This window comes from Akebia trifoliata, chromosome 4 (assembly GCF_017979445.1).
Source record: "Akebia trifoliata isolate Shusen 1 chromosome 4, ASM1797944v1, whole genome shotgun sequence".
NCBI lineage: Eukaryota > Viridiplantae > Streptophyta > Magnoliopsida > Ranunculales > Lardizabalaceae > Akebia > Akebia trifoliata.
This window is the reverse complement of record NC_141378.1, coordinates 11106471-11125267: the sequence shown is the minus strand read 5'-3', so window position 1 is coordinate 11125267 and position 18797 is coordinate 11106471. Positions and strand designations below refer to the sequence as shown.

Sequence of the window (18797 nt, the reverse complement as noted above, 5' to 3'; positions counted from 1 at the left end):
AATAAAACTCAAACAAGACCACCTTAGATAGTTATTTGTTGTGCATGAATGTTTTATTATGATGTCAATTTTTTAAGTAGTAATCATTGAATTGAATAAATAATCATATGATTCTGATAGTTTAAATTTAGATAAAATCAAGTTAAACTATGCTTAACTAGATATTAAATATTTTAACTTTGATTTTGCCTTATTAAATATTTTCATATAATTTTGGAATTAATATTTGGATTAATAGATTTCATTTTCTAATCTAATACCATTAGTTTTGTTAATTAGATCGAGATAATAAGAAATAAATAACTTGATAAGATGAATTTGTTTTGGTGAATTTTACTGATCTAGTTTTTACATTGTGAATCACATTCCTGCTTATTTTAAATTAGTTTTAATTTAATTCTTTTCCATACTTTGAACTCGATTGATTGTTTTAAATAAAAAGAAATTGATAGATCAACACTGTCTCTGTGGATCAATCCTTGCTTGTCAATGTTTTATATATTTTTGTTCTATTATTTTCATTGATAACCTACACAACGAACAACTAGACTAAGAACTAAGTGGAAACTCCTAACATCATTCTTCGAGGGTCCCCGTTTGATGTGACGCGTTCACTGATTAAGTGCAAATCTTTATTTTCCCTCAACCCTAGGTTGAGATTAGTGTTTTCCAGAGGGAGGGAGAGAGAGAGAGAGAGAGAGAGAGGTTTTTATTTTATTATTATTATATATTATTATTTTTAGATTTTGGGAGGGGGGGTCTAGGGTATTTATATAGAATGAAACTAAAACTAAAATGATAAAAGAGGCTATAGCCCTTACACAATTACTAGTGGGATCTAATGGAAGTACCTAATATCAACCTAATGAGCTTTTTTCGTTATTAATGGAAGTTCAGACTCTAACAGAAATTTTGTTTATGATGTCTGCCACTCAAAGCAAGCACAACTAGCTCATCGGCCATGTTATTGTTTTCTCTGAATAGATGGCAAGTTTTCCAAATCATATTATTCTAAAAATCTCTAGCTTCTTTTCATAAAAATGTTAATTTTGATCTGACTAGAATTTGGTAAAATTTTGGGGGCAGGAAAAATTCATTTATTATTTGAGTTGTCATTTGAAAAAGCCCTTTAAAATTTTGAGCCAAATTTTTTTGCAAAGATTGATGGGTTTAATAGATTTTTGAAATTTCGTGAATTATTATGGCTACATTTTTTATATTTTCTCCAAATGAAAAACTATTATATAATCCATGAAAAATTCGCGAACTTGTTATTAGCCTAGACTTGCGATTAAGGAAGCGGGAAGCTCATCAACTCCAAACACAATTTAAAAACTGCCGAGCCATCTCCAAAGTTAGTTTACTTGACTCAACTAAATTTTGAGATGATTCGTTATTAAGAGTCAATTAGGTCAATTTGTTGAGTGGATTCAAGTTCTCAATTGATTAATGACTTAACTCATCATTTGGGGACATAATCTTGTTGTCGATGGATCCTTCTCTTTCTCTTCGAGGTGTTTCAACGCTCATGTCTGTTTCATTCTTGTTATTTCTCCTCTCCTCTAAAACGTATTTCACATCAAAACTCAGCAATCTATGTCAAACTAATTAACGATCAAGTTTCATTCATAATCGATTCTTTTTTATATTTTTTTAATGAAAAACATATGAAAAATTTGGCCAATCCATCACCATTCATCCAATTAGACATTGACAGATTGCCCGATTGGAAGTCATTTGATCCTCCTCATCAGTTAACTTGATCACTGACCCCTATAGGCAAGATGCCCAAACCCCTCTGAATCAAATTTAATTTGACATTCGGATTTCAATCTAGGCTTAAAGGCCTAGTTATAGGAAAATTGGACCCAGGCCAAGACAAAGCCAATGGACCCGACCTCTCCAGACTCCAGGTGAATGGACCAAGACTGATCAAGGTTAGTCGACCACGTAAGGTGAGTCGACCAATCAAGACCAAGCCCATTCCGAGTTCAATCTCATGTTCTTCGACCCAATTGAGTTGAGTTGACACGGCCTATTCCCATGATCATGAAAAGCCATATGCGGTAGAAAGTCGATTTTGAGTCAGTTGAGGTAAGACACGAAAATAACTTCTACCCGATTTTGAGTCAATTGAGGTAAGACACGGAAATAAATGTCATTGGTAAAGGTTAATAGGGACTTTAATGAAATTTTTTGCTTAAAAACTTTTTTTCCTCGGAAATCACACACGATTTGGGATCAACCAATCACATGAGCTCACGTATTGAATGGCATCCCTAATTTACAAAAAGAGCCTGTGAAATCTGTTGGGGGGGTTGATTGGGGCTGCCACCCATAGAATGGACTACCTCCCTTTGTCATTAAATGGGAAGGATTAGATGAACCCATGTTTCTCATTTAAAGAAAGGAAAATTACTTAAAAGGACTTTGGTAAAGGGATTTCTTTGTAATTAGTCCCTAAGTTTTAAGGCTTCTCTTAATAGTTCATTTAGTAAAAATTTTCTTTCTAATTAATCCCTGAATCTCACTCCACCAATTTCATAAAAAATTGCCCTAACCGTCCGAACTCACCAATTTCACAAAAAATAAAAAATAAAAAAAATTGGATTTCCAACATTTCAATTGAGTTTCAGATATTCCGTTCCGACGGAAAGGATTTGAGAAGAAAGAAGAAGCCATTTTAATCAAATTTTCTAAAAATTTTGAAGATGTATGTAAAAAAAGCTAAGATTTTTTTAATTTGTTGCTTCGTTTTTAGATGAAAATTGGTTAAGGATAATTCTTTTGATTTTAAATTATCAACATAAATTGTTATGTGAAGTTTTTAGTCCATATTTCCATGTATTGAAGTCGAAAACCTCAAAAATTGAAAAAAGAATGAGTTTTACTAGCATCGAGCTCACCACTTTTTATTGTCAAGTTCAACATTTTTATTGCCGGATTAGACATTTTTTTGTTTTTTTCAAATTCAACAATAAAAAATGCCAAACTTGACAATTAAATGAGTAAAGCGACATTGTAAAAAAATTTGGAATCTCAACTTCGTTCTTCATTTTTGTTATAAATTGTAGAAAGGACAAAAAAAAAAAAAAAAAAAAAAAAGACATCTAAACATTCAAAATTAGAGGTATATCATTTTCATTCATCATTCAAAATAAAAAAATAAAAAATAAAAAATCTTTGAAAATGAGTATACTTGTTGTTGGAAAACTTAAGTATGTAAAGAAGATAAGAAAAAGAGTCAATTTGGATATTTCAAGAACATTATAATGTGAGATAAGGTTGAGAGGCCATTAATAAATAAAAATTTACTAAATAGATTATCAAGTTACCACGTCAAATTTAAGGACTATTTAAAAAGAAATCCCTCCACCAAGGTCCTTTTAAATAATTATTCCTTTAAAGAAGGAAGATGGGTATGTATCAATGATTGATACCTTTTTAAGGAGGAAGAAAATCAAAAGTAGCCATTTTGGGGGTAAGTGTACATCAATCATGAGTATCATGCAAGGAGCAAAGCAGGAAAGCAATCAAGTGTGTCCCTTTTGGGTTGAGTGTGTGTATCCATCATAACCATCTTTTAGGGAGAAAAGAAGAGAGCATTGAAAGCATTTTCCATTTTTTTTCTCCAAAATAATTAGGATCACCATGATTTCACCCCCTCTCTCATTCTCTCATCTTCTAATCTCATTTTCTTATCTCCCTCTTAAACTTTCTCTTTTCCTTATTTCATTTGCATTATAGGTATAAAAAAATAAAAAATAAAAACATTGGCTCCCTTGAATCTTGTAGAGAAAAAGAAGGACCGAGAGCGCTTAAGATTAATCAAACTCCAAAAGATAGGATCTACACTCGATTCTTTTGATACATATAAATAATAATAAAATAAAATGAATGTCTGATGATTTATTTGTTCATGGTGTATGTTATGTATGATTTACATGCACTACTATATAAATTCAAATAGGTGCTATATGTAAAATCCTCACAGAATTCAATTTTTATGACAATCGATGTATATTATTAATTTCCCACGCAGAATTTTGCCAAAATATTTAATGAGAACTTTAGACATTGATATTTTAAACAACCCATAGTCTTTTGTTTCTGATATTAGATATTAATTTCCCACGCAGAATTTAGCACCCATCGTTTCTGCTCAATGCACCATCTTAAAGATCTAAATTAAAAACAAATATATGGTGAAATGACAAAATTGGACTAATTAAGAAAAAGATAACTTTTTTGTTTGGTAAGCATGTTTTTAATGAATTCAGTAACTCAGTACTAGTTGGATTTGAACCCACTTCTCTCTATCATCACTCAAAGACTTTACCAACTACGCTAACTGATACCTACTCTCTTAAAAATAAAAAAATATAAATTCCGCATAGAAATCTTTAAAAATAATTATATTGTAACATAAAAAAATGAAATTGCCCCTAAAGTATATAGTTATGAAATTGACTAAAGTAGACACTCCGAAATTTACGCAATCCCTTCTGTCAATGTAACACCACCAAAATAATACAAGTCAAAAACATAATCAACAAACTTTAATTTTTCTAGTTTTAATATAATTTCATATAAATGGCATTGTAGGTGTGATCCATCGTCGAGCTTCATTGTTGATCTATAACAATTGGATTTGGGCATTTTTTTTCCGGTTGTAATGGTAGAAAAAGAAAGAATTAAGATATTTTAAAAGAAATATGGCATCTTTGGCAACTTATATCAACGTCGGCAAGGTCTAGTCGATTTTGTTTGAGTTCGAATTCAAATTATCCAAAATTAGAACCCACTAAGAATCCCACTCTCTAATAAATTAGTTTTGTTTATTGTGAACAACTTTGATCTTTGGTCTCACTAACGTCCCTTACCTAATATAATTTATTTGACATCCCCACACATACCTAGGAGTATCAACAGGTTCTATTTAATTGGAATCAAAAACCCTAATTCTGGATCCCTTTTCAATAGAACATAATAGAATCGAGTCTCTTAGAATTGAACCAATTCAGAATCATAGCTGATAAAAATCAATAAGAACCAATAATCATAATTATTAAAGGAGAATTTTCCTTTTTATTTTGTCTCTGGTTTTGATCCCATTATATTTTGAGAATGGGTACCAAAGTCAAGAGACATCGAAATTAATAAGATTCAATTCCTTTAGGAATGGAACCTAAGCCAACCCAAGCCCATACACACATGTATGCATGCGGACACAAGTGTAACCAACAAGAATCAAATATCCTCCAAAGAAAAATCAATCTTATAAATTACGACCTAACATTTATTATCTACCAATCTGAATTTGGTATTAAGGAAAAATTGTAAAACATCAACTATCATCTCCCAATCTCCTCCCACCTAACCAATCAGGTGATTTTTTTTCAATACACAATTACAAATCTTAATAAGGGTAGTTGAGCTCAAATGGATTACCACATTGGCAATCCAACACCACATATTTCATGGAAAAACTCATATACCAAGAAATTTTTTTCAAGATAATAAAATTTTGAACTTGATCCAAGGTGTTGAAAATGGATGGTTACCAAACTTAAAACTAAAATCCAATGGTGAAAAATAAATTTTTTTGATTTTTTTTTTTAAGTTCATAGAATTAATTTTGTCCTCTACATCCCTATGACATCGGATTTGTAAATGTCCATGAGCCTATCTCTCCTCACAATTTAACATATCTCCTACATCCCTATGGTTACCCGCTTTGATACCATGTAGAAGTCCATGGGTCAAACTCATCCTCACAAAACTGACTTATAAGATGAGGATTGCCCCAAGTTTATATACTGCCCATGGTTATGATACCCAGGCAATGTGGGATTATCTCTTAGGATAATGGTTTTTAGTGCCAAGCACAAGATGATTTTAATGACCGTTAGTAAGGATTTAGAATCTTGCTAAATTAATAAGACTAGTCTCATTTTTTTTAGTCTGATTAATTTAGTAAGATTTCAAATCTTATTGATCTTATGCTCACATTTTGACATAAAAAATAGACGATCAAATCTTATTAGTCCTGTGCTCACGTCTTGGCATCCAAAAAACATGATCCGATGACTGATGCCACATGCTTGTAGATGAAGAAATGACAAGAACTTTGAAAAAAAACAAATATTATTTTTTACTATTAAATTATAACTTTAAGTTTTGGGAATTTGGTAGTCATCCGTTTTAAACACTTTGGGTCAAATTCAAAGAAAAAATAATTGTAATTCTTTTTTATCTGTAATTTTTCATGAAATTTAGAAGGTTATGGTGTTGAATTTCTAATGTAGTAATTCATGTGAGCCCAATTAGCCCTTTTTTTTTTTTTTTTTTTAAGTAAGATTTCAAATCTCAGTTATTAATTCACACGTGTAAACACACACGAATCGCGAGTCTCCCTGTCCCAGGCTTTTTTGCCGCCAGATACGCCCGCGCAACGTTCACTTTCACGGAGGTCACGAAACAAGACATCCTCTTGAGATAGAAAAAGTAGTCATGAGACCATCACTTGTTCTCGTTAAACCATGCTCCGTCTCTGCACTAAAACCCGTCGTACCGTACTCCTTTCTTCTCTCCGCACTATCTCTTCTTCTCCTCCTCCACCTCGCAAATCCGAAAATTCCATCGAACACCCCAAAGATGTCAAAAATTCCGAACGCATCCCTCCTCCTCCTCCTCGTCCAATTCTCCGCCAACTCAATCCCCTATCTCCTTCTCCCTCCTCTTCTCACAAAACCCCATTGGCTATCTCTGCAACCCTAATATCCGCCATTCTCGCTTCCATCGCTCTTACCTCCACCAACGAAGATCGATTCAAGAAGGAAGCAATCGAAAGATCAAAAGATTCAATCAAAAGGATCGTTAATCAGATGAAGCAGACAGGAATCGCTGCAACTGTTCTTTTGAAATCGTTGAGATCCGTGTTGTCTTCAGCGAACCAAGAGGTTCGATCCGGATTCGAGATTAGAGTTGCATCGCTTCTTGCCGATATCGTTGCGGCTAATGAGAGTCGTAGATCTGCCATTGTTGGTGCTGGTGGTGGTGCTGTGGTGGATTGGCTTCTGGAGATGGTTTCGTCGTCTGGAGATAATTGTGGAACTCAAGCCGAGTTTGCGAGGGCGCTCGCGTACTTAATTGCGGATCAAAATGTGTGTGAGAAAGTTCTTGGGCGACCACATGCGGTTCCGAATCTTCTTAGGTTTATATTCACGTTTCAGCCGCAGAGATCAAAGAAGGTGAGTTTAATTGAGATATAATAGAGAGATCTGCATTTTGGCGAAAATTTTAATTTTTTTTCCTGGTAAATTTCCAGTGTGAATGTGTTGATGTTATTGATATATTTGGTGGGAAATCCGTGAACGGTTTTGTGCTTGAGTTTTAAGTGATAAAATTCAAAGCTTGATAAGCAAACTAGTAATTGAAATTTTCGCTAGATGGAAAATCTTTTATCCAAGGCACCTATTTGCACTAAGAAACTTGCAGTTCGATTGGCAATGGCATCTCTCCAATAAAACTCCAAGTCACATGTAGAGAAACCTTGGGAGAGCTCTGTAATCTTTCGTACAAGGTTATTATACTTTCAAGAGGATTTAATACTCCCTAATATACTCCTGATTGCATACATTGAAGCTGAGCTAACAATAACATGGGCAGCCTTGCGTGAACATATTTCAATCTTTCAAGAATTGCCGTGTGTGCTATAATACTTATATCGTCTTCATTTCACCCATTCCAACCACCAAACAAAAATGCACCACTGCTATTTTGCCTTATGAAACCTGCAATTGCAGATAAGGAACTATTGGTATTTATTTTTATAACTCCCTCTGCTGGCCTTTTCCAAAACACCAATTTTCCAACATTTCGAACATGAGTAATGGGACAATTCCATTGCTGAAAGAACCCCACACTAGATCCTGAAGGGTTGCCTATTTAAACATGCCCTCCGCCAAACAGGTAGAAAACACCTAAAAAAATAGGCGTATGTTGCTTGGTGCGGTGAATACACGGTATTCTTTAGTAGAAGATGAAAGAATAGTTTGCTATGGGTTCACTGTGTGGCTTCGTAAATGCCAAACTACGATGGATAGAGTATATAGAATGAATAAATATGAAGCATTATGGTTGATGACCTGGGGAATTCCAATATGGCCATTTTCCTTAGTATATTTTGAGTGATAAGCACAACTGTGGTTCTAGAGTACTATTATTGTGAGGGCAGGATAAAATAATCTTGTCTCTAGGTACACAACATACTCTGTGTGAAATGTGCCACTCCTTGCACGCGCGGAGGGTGTGGTGGGGTCACTTTGAATCTTGGGTGGGTTCGAGCTTCCCGTTAGATGTTACCACAAGTTCCCGGAGGCAGATGCAAAATTCTGATCGCACTTCATTGTTTAATCGAGCATGTATGTGCTTCTGAAAATCAAGAGTGAGTTCCTTTACACCTTAGAAATGTATAAAAATAGTTATCCATGTGGAATAAGGATAACTCCAAATTTTGCACAATTAGTAGGTTGTGTTCAAAAGGAATCTACTAAGTATAGATAGGCTCATATTTAGGAAGTTCAAATAAAAGGATTCGGAGAAGGAAATCTGTAAATGGGGGGTTCGACCAATGTAAAGGTATGCAATTTTTCATACTCTTACTATTACTCTGCTAAAATCGTCACCAACTTGTGTTAGTAGTATCAATTAATATTTTCTACTTATAAAAGTTTCCATTACTCTGGTCAATTAAGATCTATAAAATCTTTGTAATTAGGTTTTCTTTTATATTTTGGTTGATGTAATTTATCCATAAAAAACCTCTTAGGTTCCATTTCTTCATCATCCAATTTGATAGAAGTTATTTCTTCAAAAATTATAACTAATCATGCATGAGTGAAATAAGATGGAAAATAGAGCATCGATTGATAAGGGCTGAATGTAAGGAAATCTAAAGATACTATGTGCACAAAAAAACAAGTTTGAACAAGAGTAGCCACAAAGTTAAAACAAGGAAAGACAATATACATCTAAAGAAATCTATGAGTAATTGCAATAGGTTAGATCAATGTAAAGGGGCGAAATTGGGCTGGTTTGGTCATTTGAAAAGAAAACTGTTGATTTTACCAGTGTTTTTAAACATGGAGCCATGGGTTGGGGCACTTCTGTTGTTTAAAGCGCCTTCAAGGCATAGAGTATAAGCCTCATTAGTGGGTTTAAAAAAAAAAAAAAAAAAATTAGTACTAAAAAATGGGATATTTTTTAATGAAACATTTAAGAATGCATGGGTGTTTGAAGATGAGGAAGAGCCCATTCACAACATTTCGATTAACATCAAAGTGTTGATATTCCATTAGTCAAAGAACTTCAAGGAGTGTAGGAGATATGTTTTGGAAACTTGGTTTTTAACTGGGGGTTTGATTATAAATTTTGGAGTAGTGTGGTTTATGATTGCTATGGCTTGTTTCTAGGTGTGTTTCCTTTGCAGGTTTTCTCAACCTCCGAGGTGTTACTATACTTTAACTTCGTTTTGCTTTGTCAAATTTGTTGTTGCCAATCAAATGAAAAATAAAAGGGAAAACTATGAAGAATCCATCTCTCTAATTCATATGGGATAGAAATGCTCCTTTTTTATGTTATTCAGGTTTTTTTTTTTTTTTTTCTTTTTAATTTTTGGTGGAATAAAAATACATAACATACAGTGTACTCCTCTGACATGTTGTATTATCTGAGCCATAGTGGATGACCCTTATGCCTCGTGAGCTTATAGGGTTTTTTAACAAGGAAGAACATGGCATTTTTGCACAGCCCACCCAGGGTGAACAAATGCAAACCTCAAACACCTTTTAAAACACTGGATTTCAATGGTGAGGAGTGTTGGTGTAGGTTGGAGACTGTAAATGAAGATCCTTTATGCATTATCTATGCCAATTAATTAGGTCCATCTGTTTTCAATCTTCTTTGATGCTATAAGTGCCAAAAACATGGACTTTTTTCCTTCTTCTTCTTCTTCTTCTTCTTCTTCTTCATATATATATATATATATATATATATATATATATCAATATGGATACTGATGTCCATGCATTCTGACACAGGGAATTGTCACTTTTTTATTTTCACTCTTATTTTGTTGGTTGTTCATCTTCTTTGCAATGGAAGTTTACTTATCCAATAAAAAAAAGTATTTATAAAAGTGTTCCACTTTCTTTTGATAGGTTTTTGAAAGAGTACTATTGTAATCCATTCACTATTAAATTACTAAAGTCAGCTAAATCTACTTAAATTTACTAAGTTATTGGATAGCTCTATAACACTATTCTTTATTTTTCTTACCCTTCTTTCCTTACTACTATTAAAAACTTCTGAACCTAAAACAATTGATGTGTTGTTCCAGGCTTCTCAAAGCCATCATCTAGGCAACGTGTATCTCTCTGGGATACCCAGTAGATGTATTCATGTCATTGTTACACAGTTTACTGTCTTTGTAACAATTTTTTCCTATTTTTTATGTGTCTTACATCATACCATTATTGTCCTTTTTCTCTTCTCAGTTGGCTATTCTCTAGTCATTCTACACATCATAAGTTATTTACTATCCAGAGTTCATTGATGTTTTGGATTTGTTCTTTTTTCTGTGGGAGCAGCAAGTGAGGAAGAGTTCACTGGATAGTTCTAATACTTCGAAAGGTGGAAGCATGCTTATTGCTGCCATTATGGATATCGTAACTTCTAACTGTGATAGTGTAGATGGAGCATCATTTCAGCCTTCCCTGCCCGCACATGCAGATATGAGAGACATTGCAGCAGCCATTGAAGTTATTGAGGAAGGTGGGTTGCATTTGGATGACTCACATGGACATGAAGAAGATGATGACGGTGGGAAAGGAATGCGAGGCATTGGAATAAAGATTCTTGGAGGTACAACTGTTTTGGGGTTTTCAAGAGAAAATGGGCTTCTAAATTTGGGGCGTTCTGACACCAATCCTTTGCAAAGTTATGGTAGCTCACGAGTTCAAGCAAATTTGGCTTCTATTTCACCAGGCCTTTGGGATGATTTACAGAGTCAACTTGTCGCTGTACCTTTTGCAGCATGGGCCTTAGCAAATTGGGCAATGACATCAGACCACAATCGATCTCATATTCTAGAACTCGATCGAGATGGTCATGCTGTCATGACTGCTTTAATGGAACCTGAGAGAACTGTGAAATGGCATGGGAGTTTGGTGGCTAGATCGATATTAGAGGACCGTAGTTTACCCTTAATTGATTCTGTTCCCGATTGGAGTTCCCATCTCCTTTCTACAATTTTTCAGGCGAGTAATACTGAAGACATTCCTTTGGCTCAAGTGGCTTTGTCAGCCTTTCTTCTATCTGTAGAGAGAAGTTTGGGTGCACAGAAGGTAATAATGGAAAAAGGTCTTCATCTAATGAGAGATATTGCTAAACAGACTGAAAATCATAGCCATATGCAAGAAGCATTGGCTAAGGCTTTGGAATTGCTTTGTACTGGAGAAGGGCATTTATCTCTCGAAGAAAGTCAAAAGTGGTCCGGTATTCTTCTGCCTTGGGTTTGTGGAAAATTCTCCTCGGATTCTATTAGGTTTTCAGCCACAAAAATCCTTTCTTACATTCTCGAAGACTATGGGCCATCTTCGATTCCAATTTCTCAAGGATGGTTAACCATTATGCTTACTGAGATATTAAGCTCCACCAACGCAACATCATTGAAGGGAAGCTTTCAGCCTAAAAGCGACAAAGTGAAGGTTTAAATATGTTCAAGTTTGCAACACAATTTTTTTAAATATATGCATAAAACTCTTGTCTAATTGTGCTACTCATGGTTTAAAATATGGCATCAATGGAATGTTTCGATTAATGAAAAAATCGATACGGTATTGACCAATACAGTCGATACAAACCAATACATTCCAATATATACTTGATACATTCCCGAAACGTTCAATGTTTCGTATCGGTCTTGGCCAATATTTTAAACCATGGTACTACTAATAATTTGTTGAATACATTTAGTAGCTGTGATTCTAAAAATTTGTACATTTTCTATCATCTTTTTATGTATACATTCCGATATTTTAAACCATGGTACTACCAATAATTTGATGTATATATTTGCTAGCTGTGGTTCCAAAAATTTGTACATTTTCCATCATCTTTTTTATGTGATTTGTGATCCTTGCAGACTCAAATTGATCAATCTAACGCTCTATCCGCTGCACGGACAGCCGATCAATTGGCTGGTGCAGTTGTTAATCTAGCGGGGTATCAAATGGGAAGAGCCACAGATTTCGCTGGGACATTCCCACTTATAGATCTTCTTTCAATGGAACCATTTTCCGGGCCATTCAGAAAATTGAATAAAGATAGTTTGCCTAAGTTTGATGCGGCAAATTCTGCGTTAGCTACCCTGACGGGTATTAAAGCACTGACAGAGTTGTGCACTGACGATTCTGTGTGTCTAAACAAAATAACTGATTTTGGGGTCTTGTGTCTGCTAAGGCGATTCTTGTTGCGGGACGATTATGAACAACTGGCTGCAATTGAAGCATACGATGCATCAAGAGTCCTTGAGAAACAGGAGTGTGTCTCAAACGCCACCTCTGGTGAAGCACCTGTTTCAGATGCAAATGACTCTTCTAGTGTCCAAGTTCCTCCTACAGCTCATATTCGAAAACACGCTGCTCGGTTGCTAAATTTGCTTTCTCTTCTTCCAAAGGTTCAAAAGGCCATAATAGCTGATGAAACTTGGTGCAAATGGCTTGATGATTGTGCTAATGGGAGGATTCCTGGTTGCAATGACTTGAAAATTCAAAGTTACACTAGGGCAACATTGTTAAATATATTTTGTTCGGAACAAATGAATGAGAATTCTTTTGATGTTGATTTTCCTGACAGTAGTGTAGGAAACCAAAAGATTATGTGCCCCCGATATGGTGACATGATATTTTTGATCAACCCTGAACTGCCACACTGGAAATGTTCTAAAAAATCTCCACATCACTGTGAATCCATTGACAGTGAGTTCAGATCTGTAACTGATGATTCAGATAATTGTAACTCGTCATCCTCTGTTAACGGATTCAACGAATGCGCAGAGTATAGGGATCCTTTATTTGATGTTGTTTTTGTTCATGGCATACGTGGAGGGCCTTTTAAAACATGGCGTATAGCAGAAAACAAGTCCTCAACAACTAGTAAAGCTGGCTTGGTAGAAAAGATAGATCAGGAGGCCGGAAAACTAGGGACATGTTGGCCAAGAGAATGGCTTGCAGCTGACTTCCCTCATGCTCGCTTGTTTACTGTTAAATACAAGGTTTGTGCTTTAATTTGGTGCATTATACCTTGAAATTGTTTTTGCATTCTAAATCTCTTTTGTGTTTTAAAATATTTTCTTCCTTAATTAATTATCTTCTGAAGACTGCAATTCTACATGCTTTTCTGCATGGCAGCTATAGTAATTGTGATTTCTAGGTCATCTCCAGGTAGGAACCTTCTGATGATCATGAACCTTCTAATTGAATGATTCATGCAGACAAATCTGACTCAGTGGTCTGGAGCTAGCTTGCCTCTTCAGGTTTGTCCTTTTTGTACATCTATGTAGAAGTATTGAATTTTTTTTATTTATTTTTATAATTTGGAAAGCATGGTATCATTACATTTCCTGTTTCCAAGAGTTGCATCTGTATGTGATCCAAACTCGTCATACATTCTTTCAAGCTTGGCTTTCATACCAACTGTTTTTTTTATTGGTATCATCAATCTGGTTACCCCAAAAAAAAAAAAAAAATCTTGCAGGAATACAAGAACTGCTAATACAAACTTTTATCCTAGTCATCTACACATCTTAATAACTGTGGTTAGCACTGAGCTTTACTGTTCCTAGGTTAGACAGCCCTAGAACTTTCATTTTGTTCAACGTTAAACTTACCGACCAATGCATTAATTGATTGGTCTGAATAAGGCATTCATGCTAAGCAAAAAATAACTTTAACCCATCAATAAGTTAACATCCATGAACCTGTGATTTTTTGGACCATTTGTTGGACCAATTTACCATGTAACAATATTAGCGACTTGAATGAAGATTGGTAGGTCGTTCTGTTGCTTGATGTTAGCATACCATCTGCTTTGCATGATGGTTTTCTGAATTTGCTTGACTGTGTTTTTTCACTTTATATTACATTGTCATCGTTTCACTTTATTTTACGTTTCATGACCCGTTTTGTTTTATGGGATATATTCTTCATCATGCATTCTGAATTATCATTTTCTTTTGCTGTAAGCCGTTACATGGTTATCTAAGGGCTTCCAACCTGTAAGTTTTGTTTTTAATAAATAACATAGGGTATCCCATATCCCTTTTGGGATGAGACTAGTCCCTACGGTTGTAAGATTTACTTCTGCAAGAGAGCATGTTTTGTGTGTTATCAGTTTTCTACAGTTTTAGTTTATTGTTACTTGCCTCCTTTGGTTGTCTTTATGGAATTTCCAGTGCAGACTATGGTTACCCACTTAAACTGTTGAAAATGTGTAGGAAGTCAGCTCGATGCTTCTAAAGAAGTTACTTGCAGCTGGCATTGGGAATCGACCTGTTGTGTTTGTGACTCACAGGTTCGTGTTGAGATTTTAATTTTTTATTCCATGAGTACGGTTTGTTTACTCAGGTGATATTTATTGCAAAGCTGTCATAAGTCAGCAATGTAAGCATATCTGCTACATGAATTGGATAGTTTGTTATGATATTTTTTTGCATCAACATCAACTGTGGTTTCTAGTCATCTATATTGGAATTCAGTTCTTTCTAGTTTCCTTGGAAGGGTGAAATGAATTTGTTTTGTTTGTCAGTTTGTGAGGGAGAAAATTGCAATGAAAGAGATACGCACTCCATTTCTAAAACTGGAAGACCAATAACAGATCATGTATTCATTATTGAGATAATGGTATATTTATACTTGCATGATCTTCCTATGTCAACATTATATAGGATCGTGTGCCTAGTTTGCTTTTTGGATGGGTAAGCTGGACTTGAACCCACAACCTCATGGTTGCTTTGCAATGTGTCAAACCAACTGAGGTATGGGTCTAAGCCCTATATAGCATGCGTACTTGTAGAATACAATTTATTTTAATTCTGTTTATTGTTGGTTATCTTATTGTGTAAAATTTAGAGTTTTTTTTTTTTTTCTTTTTTTTGTGCCAAATATATATATATATACCCTATACCGCATGTGTACTTGTAGAATGCAATTTATTTTAATTCTGTTTATTGTTGGTTATCTTATTGTGTAAAATTTAGAGTTTTTTTTTTTTTTTTTTGTGCCAAATATATATATATTGCCACCTCCTAGCCAGAATCCTGATCATGGGTTTAGATAGAATTAAATGGAGGAGCTCAAGTGGTTCAGCCGATCCCAAAGCCATGATCAGGATTCAGGTTAGGAGATGGCATTTACATCTTTTGGATGAGTTCTGATTTACTTATTGTAGAAACATTCAACACTTAAATGCTGTCATTGTTCTTTGCAGCATGGGCGGCCTGGTCGTTAAGCAGATGTTATACCAAGCAAAGAAAGATGATTTTAATATGCTTGTTAAGAACACCATTGGAGTTGTATGATTCCTTTAGTCATGAAGATAGTAATCACTATGCATTGCCACTTCTCATTTCTCATTTTAGGTTTCCCTTCCTCTTTGTTTCAGGTTTTTTATAGCTGTCCACATTTTGGCAGCAAACTTGCAGACGTGCCTTGGCGAATGGGTCTTGTATTTCGCCCAGCACCCACTGTTAGTATTTCTTCTTCATGAGCTGAACTTATGTTCACATCATTATTAACCCTTCAATTCCATTAATTTAGAGAGATTCTATTTCCACACCAACTTTTGCCAATAGCACCCTAAATTGATATGAAATCACCAAATAATAAGCACCCGCATCCTGGGGTGCTATTGGTAAAAGTTGGTGTGGCAATAGAAACTCTCTTAATTTATGGTGTGTTTAACTTGAGTTGTTCCTGTATTGTTTATTGATGCACAGTGATTTGAATTTACACCCTGACGTCTTGTAGATAGGGGAGCTAAGGAGCGGGTCTCCAAGACTGGTAGAGCTTAATGACTTTATTGGACGCCTTAATAAAAAAGGGTTGCTTGAGGTTCTCAGTTTCAGTGAGGTAGAACACTTTCTGCTCAAGATAACTAGTGTCTAATCATTTCGATATCATTCTGTGGTGAATCCGGTAGGCTGATCAAGAACTGTTTTGCAGACCAAAGTTACTCCAATAGTTGAAGGTTATGGTGGATGGGCTTTCCGGATGGAAATTGTACCGATTGAGTCTGCATATCCCGGGTTTGGTGAACTTGTTGTAAGTTCGATGCTTACTTTGATTAGTAGTCGATAAATTACCTATCAAATAGAAGTTACTGAAAGAATACTATTGTTTTTAGTAAATAAATGTTTTGTTGTGTAGTGCAAAGGTATTGGTGTTCACACTTGTGACTGCTTAGAGCTGCTTCTCTACTTGTTCAAGAGACATTTTTTGTTCACATAAAAGTAAATCTGAAGTTTTACATAACCAATCGCAGGACACCACATGTATTGAAGGCATCCCTAACGTGGGTATTTTTTTTAAATTGGGGATGCCTTCACTACATGCAGCATCCTACCATTGGTCATGTGAAACATCAGATTTGATTTTTATGTGGACAAAGAATTTCTTCTTGTCTATTCTTCCGGAAAAAAATAGATAGTCTAATTCATTTACATTGTCTTAAGAACTTCTATTGTGACACCATCTTTTACTAATGCCACCCCAAGATGTGTGCTAATTGTTTGATGGTTTACATATGAATTGGGGTGGTGTTAGCAATATAATCTCTCATTGTCTTTTTGTTCTTATTTTTCCCCAAATGTTTGGAACAGGTATTGGAATCAACCGATCATATAAATTCATGCAAGCCTGTTAGTCGTACTGATCCATCCTACACAGAAACATTAGACTTCTTGCAGAAGCTGAAGGCCCACTGTGCATGACTAGGTATGTTTCAGTGGAAGGTTTACAAGCATGAATTTCTATTTTCCTTAGGTGTTAGTTGAAGTTTTGGACCAATACACCGAAGAAACCTGTGAAAAGCATATACATTTAGAACGTTAGAGCATAGGCCCAGGTTTAACATATAATAGGTAACCTCCGTTCATGGATGTGACACATTGAGATTAAACCATTGATTCTAGTCAACCTGCAAGCATCCCCTAAATTATCAGAACACATTAAAATTTTAATGTGGTTCAAGGTTTTGGGTGTATGTATGGTGATAGGTAACATGTCTTCATGCTCTGTAAAAGTTGTCATTTTACGATTCTTTTGTTTGTAACTTTATATCTTCTTGGGATGCTGATGCATGTAAAGCCCATCCTGATTATTTATTAATTTATTTTTCTTATGAAAATTAAGGATGTATTAAATCTGATGCTGGGCATTTCACTTGGATACTCATGTTGCCTTTGGTTTGGAATTGGATTGCAAAAGCTATTCTCCCGTAACAAGAATCAGAAATTTCCTAAAATCAGTTTTTTGCAATCTGGCTATGAAAATCCCAAGTTAGAATATAGAAGGCCCTCATTATGATTCTAGAAATTCTTTGTTGAGACCAAGGGGTGAATTCTTCTTAATCACTCGATTTTGTTTTGTGCTCAATGTTATAATGGCAAAGCTCAACATTTTACATGATTAATCCCAAACTCGGAGAAACGTCCATGAGTTTATCAAGCTCAGAACAATCCACTAAAAAGACTATAAATCTTAATGCAAAGAATTTCAGAAACTGATATAACCAAACAACACATGTTCTGACTATTAGAAAAAATAGACACAATTGCTGAATTCCAATACATAATTTTTAAAAACTATGTAAACATGGGTGGGAAAATGCAATTATGTAATTTCATTATATTTTGCCTTAATTTCATCTTATTTGATTGGTGAAATATGATCCTAAGGTTAAGAAGACTAAAACGATCATAAGTTGCTCCCACACTATTTGAAAGGTGTGTATTTGTTGGATGGTTGTGACTTCTAATGGCTATGATCTTAAGATACAAATCTAAATTCATTGAAAGAGAGTTTATAGCATTGGGAAAAAAAATATTTTCAAGGAAAAAAAATTATTCTTCGAAAGAATGATCATAAGAAATGGATTTTGGTGTTTGAAGCACCTGGGAAAATGTCAGAAGGAGTATTTGATTTTTAGTTTTGGGAGTAAGGATAGTCAAGAGAGTGGTTGGTTTGGAAAAGTATTTTTTAACACCAACAGGAGAAAATCATTTTTTCCAACAAAAATGATTTTTTTTTTTTTCACACAATCACATTTCTATATAATAATAAATAACACTTTCGAAGAAGCCAAAACCTCTGTCCTTCGAAAGTTATACCTGAAAGATCCAAAACCTTGGAAAGTCTTTTGAATAGGCCATCTGGCATCTGCTCAAAGAAGAAGAAGCAAACGTGCAAATGACTATAATGCCCTCTTAAAATACTTTTGACTTTTCTATGTCTTGGAGGGTGGAAGCAGGTCTAAATTATTAGATTTGTAATATCTGTGCCACTTGGGAAGCTGAAGACCAAGTCCAAATTGAAAAAAGGAAAAATGAAACAAAATCATCTATTGATTATTATTTCCATATAGTATTTGGATCTATACTAGACATTCTACTTATTGGTGATTATTTGACATATCCTGCATTTTAACATGCCCCCAACCATGTTGGCCCCTCCCCC

At 34.8% G+C, this 18797-nt stretch overlaps 1 protein-coding gene and 1 pseudogene across 6 annotated transcripts; one reads left to right on the top strand and one right to left on the bottom strand.

The window, feature by feature from the left end:
- Nucleotides 1-6421: 6421 nt before the first annotated feature.
- LOC147403744 (uncharacterized) lies at nucleotides 6422-17485 on the top strand. Of its 6 annotated transcripts, XM_086439463.1 has the most exons (10): nucleotides 6425-7253; nucleotides 10653-11771; nucleotides 12209-13339; nucleotides 13559-13600; nucleotides 14561-14637; nucleotides 15553-15637; nucleotides 15727-15810; nucleotides 16092-16193; nucleotides 16287-16385; nucleotides 16943-17485. In XM_086439463.1, exons 1-10 carry the CDS (start codon nucleotides 6543-6545, stop codon nucleotides 17051-17053), a joined length of 3561 nt encoding a protein of 1186 aa, XP_086295589.1. In that variant the 5' UTR covers nucleotides 6425-6542; the 3' UTR covers nucleotides 17054-17485. The 6 variants fall into 6 exon arrangements, 2 of the variants coding, with proteins under 2 accessions (XP_086295590.1, XP_086295589.1); XR_015177571.1 differs by lacking the exons at nucleotides 15553-15637; nucleotides 16943-17485 and having other exon boundaries at nucleotides 6422-7253; nucleotides 16287-16326; XM_086439464.1 differs by lacking the exons at nucleotides 15553-15637; nucleotides 15727-15810; nucleotides 16092-16193; nucleotides 16287-16385; nucleotides 16943-17485 and adding an exon at nucleotides 14872-15259 and having other exon boundaries at nucleotides 6422-7253.
- Nucleotides 7970-8081, bottom strand: LOC147403745 (U5 spliceosomal RNA; annotated as a pseudogene).
- Nucleotides 17486-18797: the final 1312 nt, after the last annotated feature.

Coding starts and splice junctions, on each gene's coding strand:
- LOC147403744 (XM_086439463.1), top strand. CDS start 6,543: ATGCTCCGTCTCTGCACTAAAACCCGTCGTACCGTACTCCTTTCTTCT. Junction 14,638..15,552: donor GTTGTGTTTGTGACTCACAG/GTTCGTGTTGAG, acceptor TGTTCTTTGCAG/CATGGGCGGCCTGGTCGTTA. Junction 16,194..16,286: donor AGGTTCTCAGTTTCAGTGAG/GTAGAACACTTT, acceptor ACTGTTTTGCAG/ACCAAAGTTACTCCAATAGT.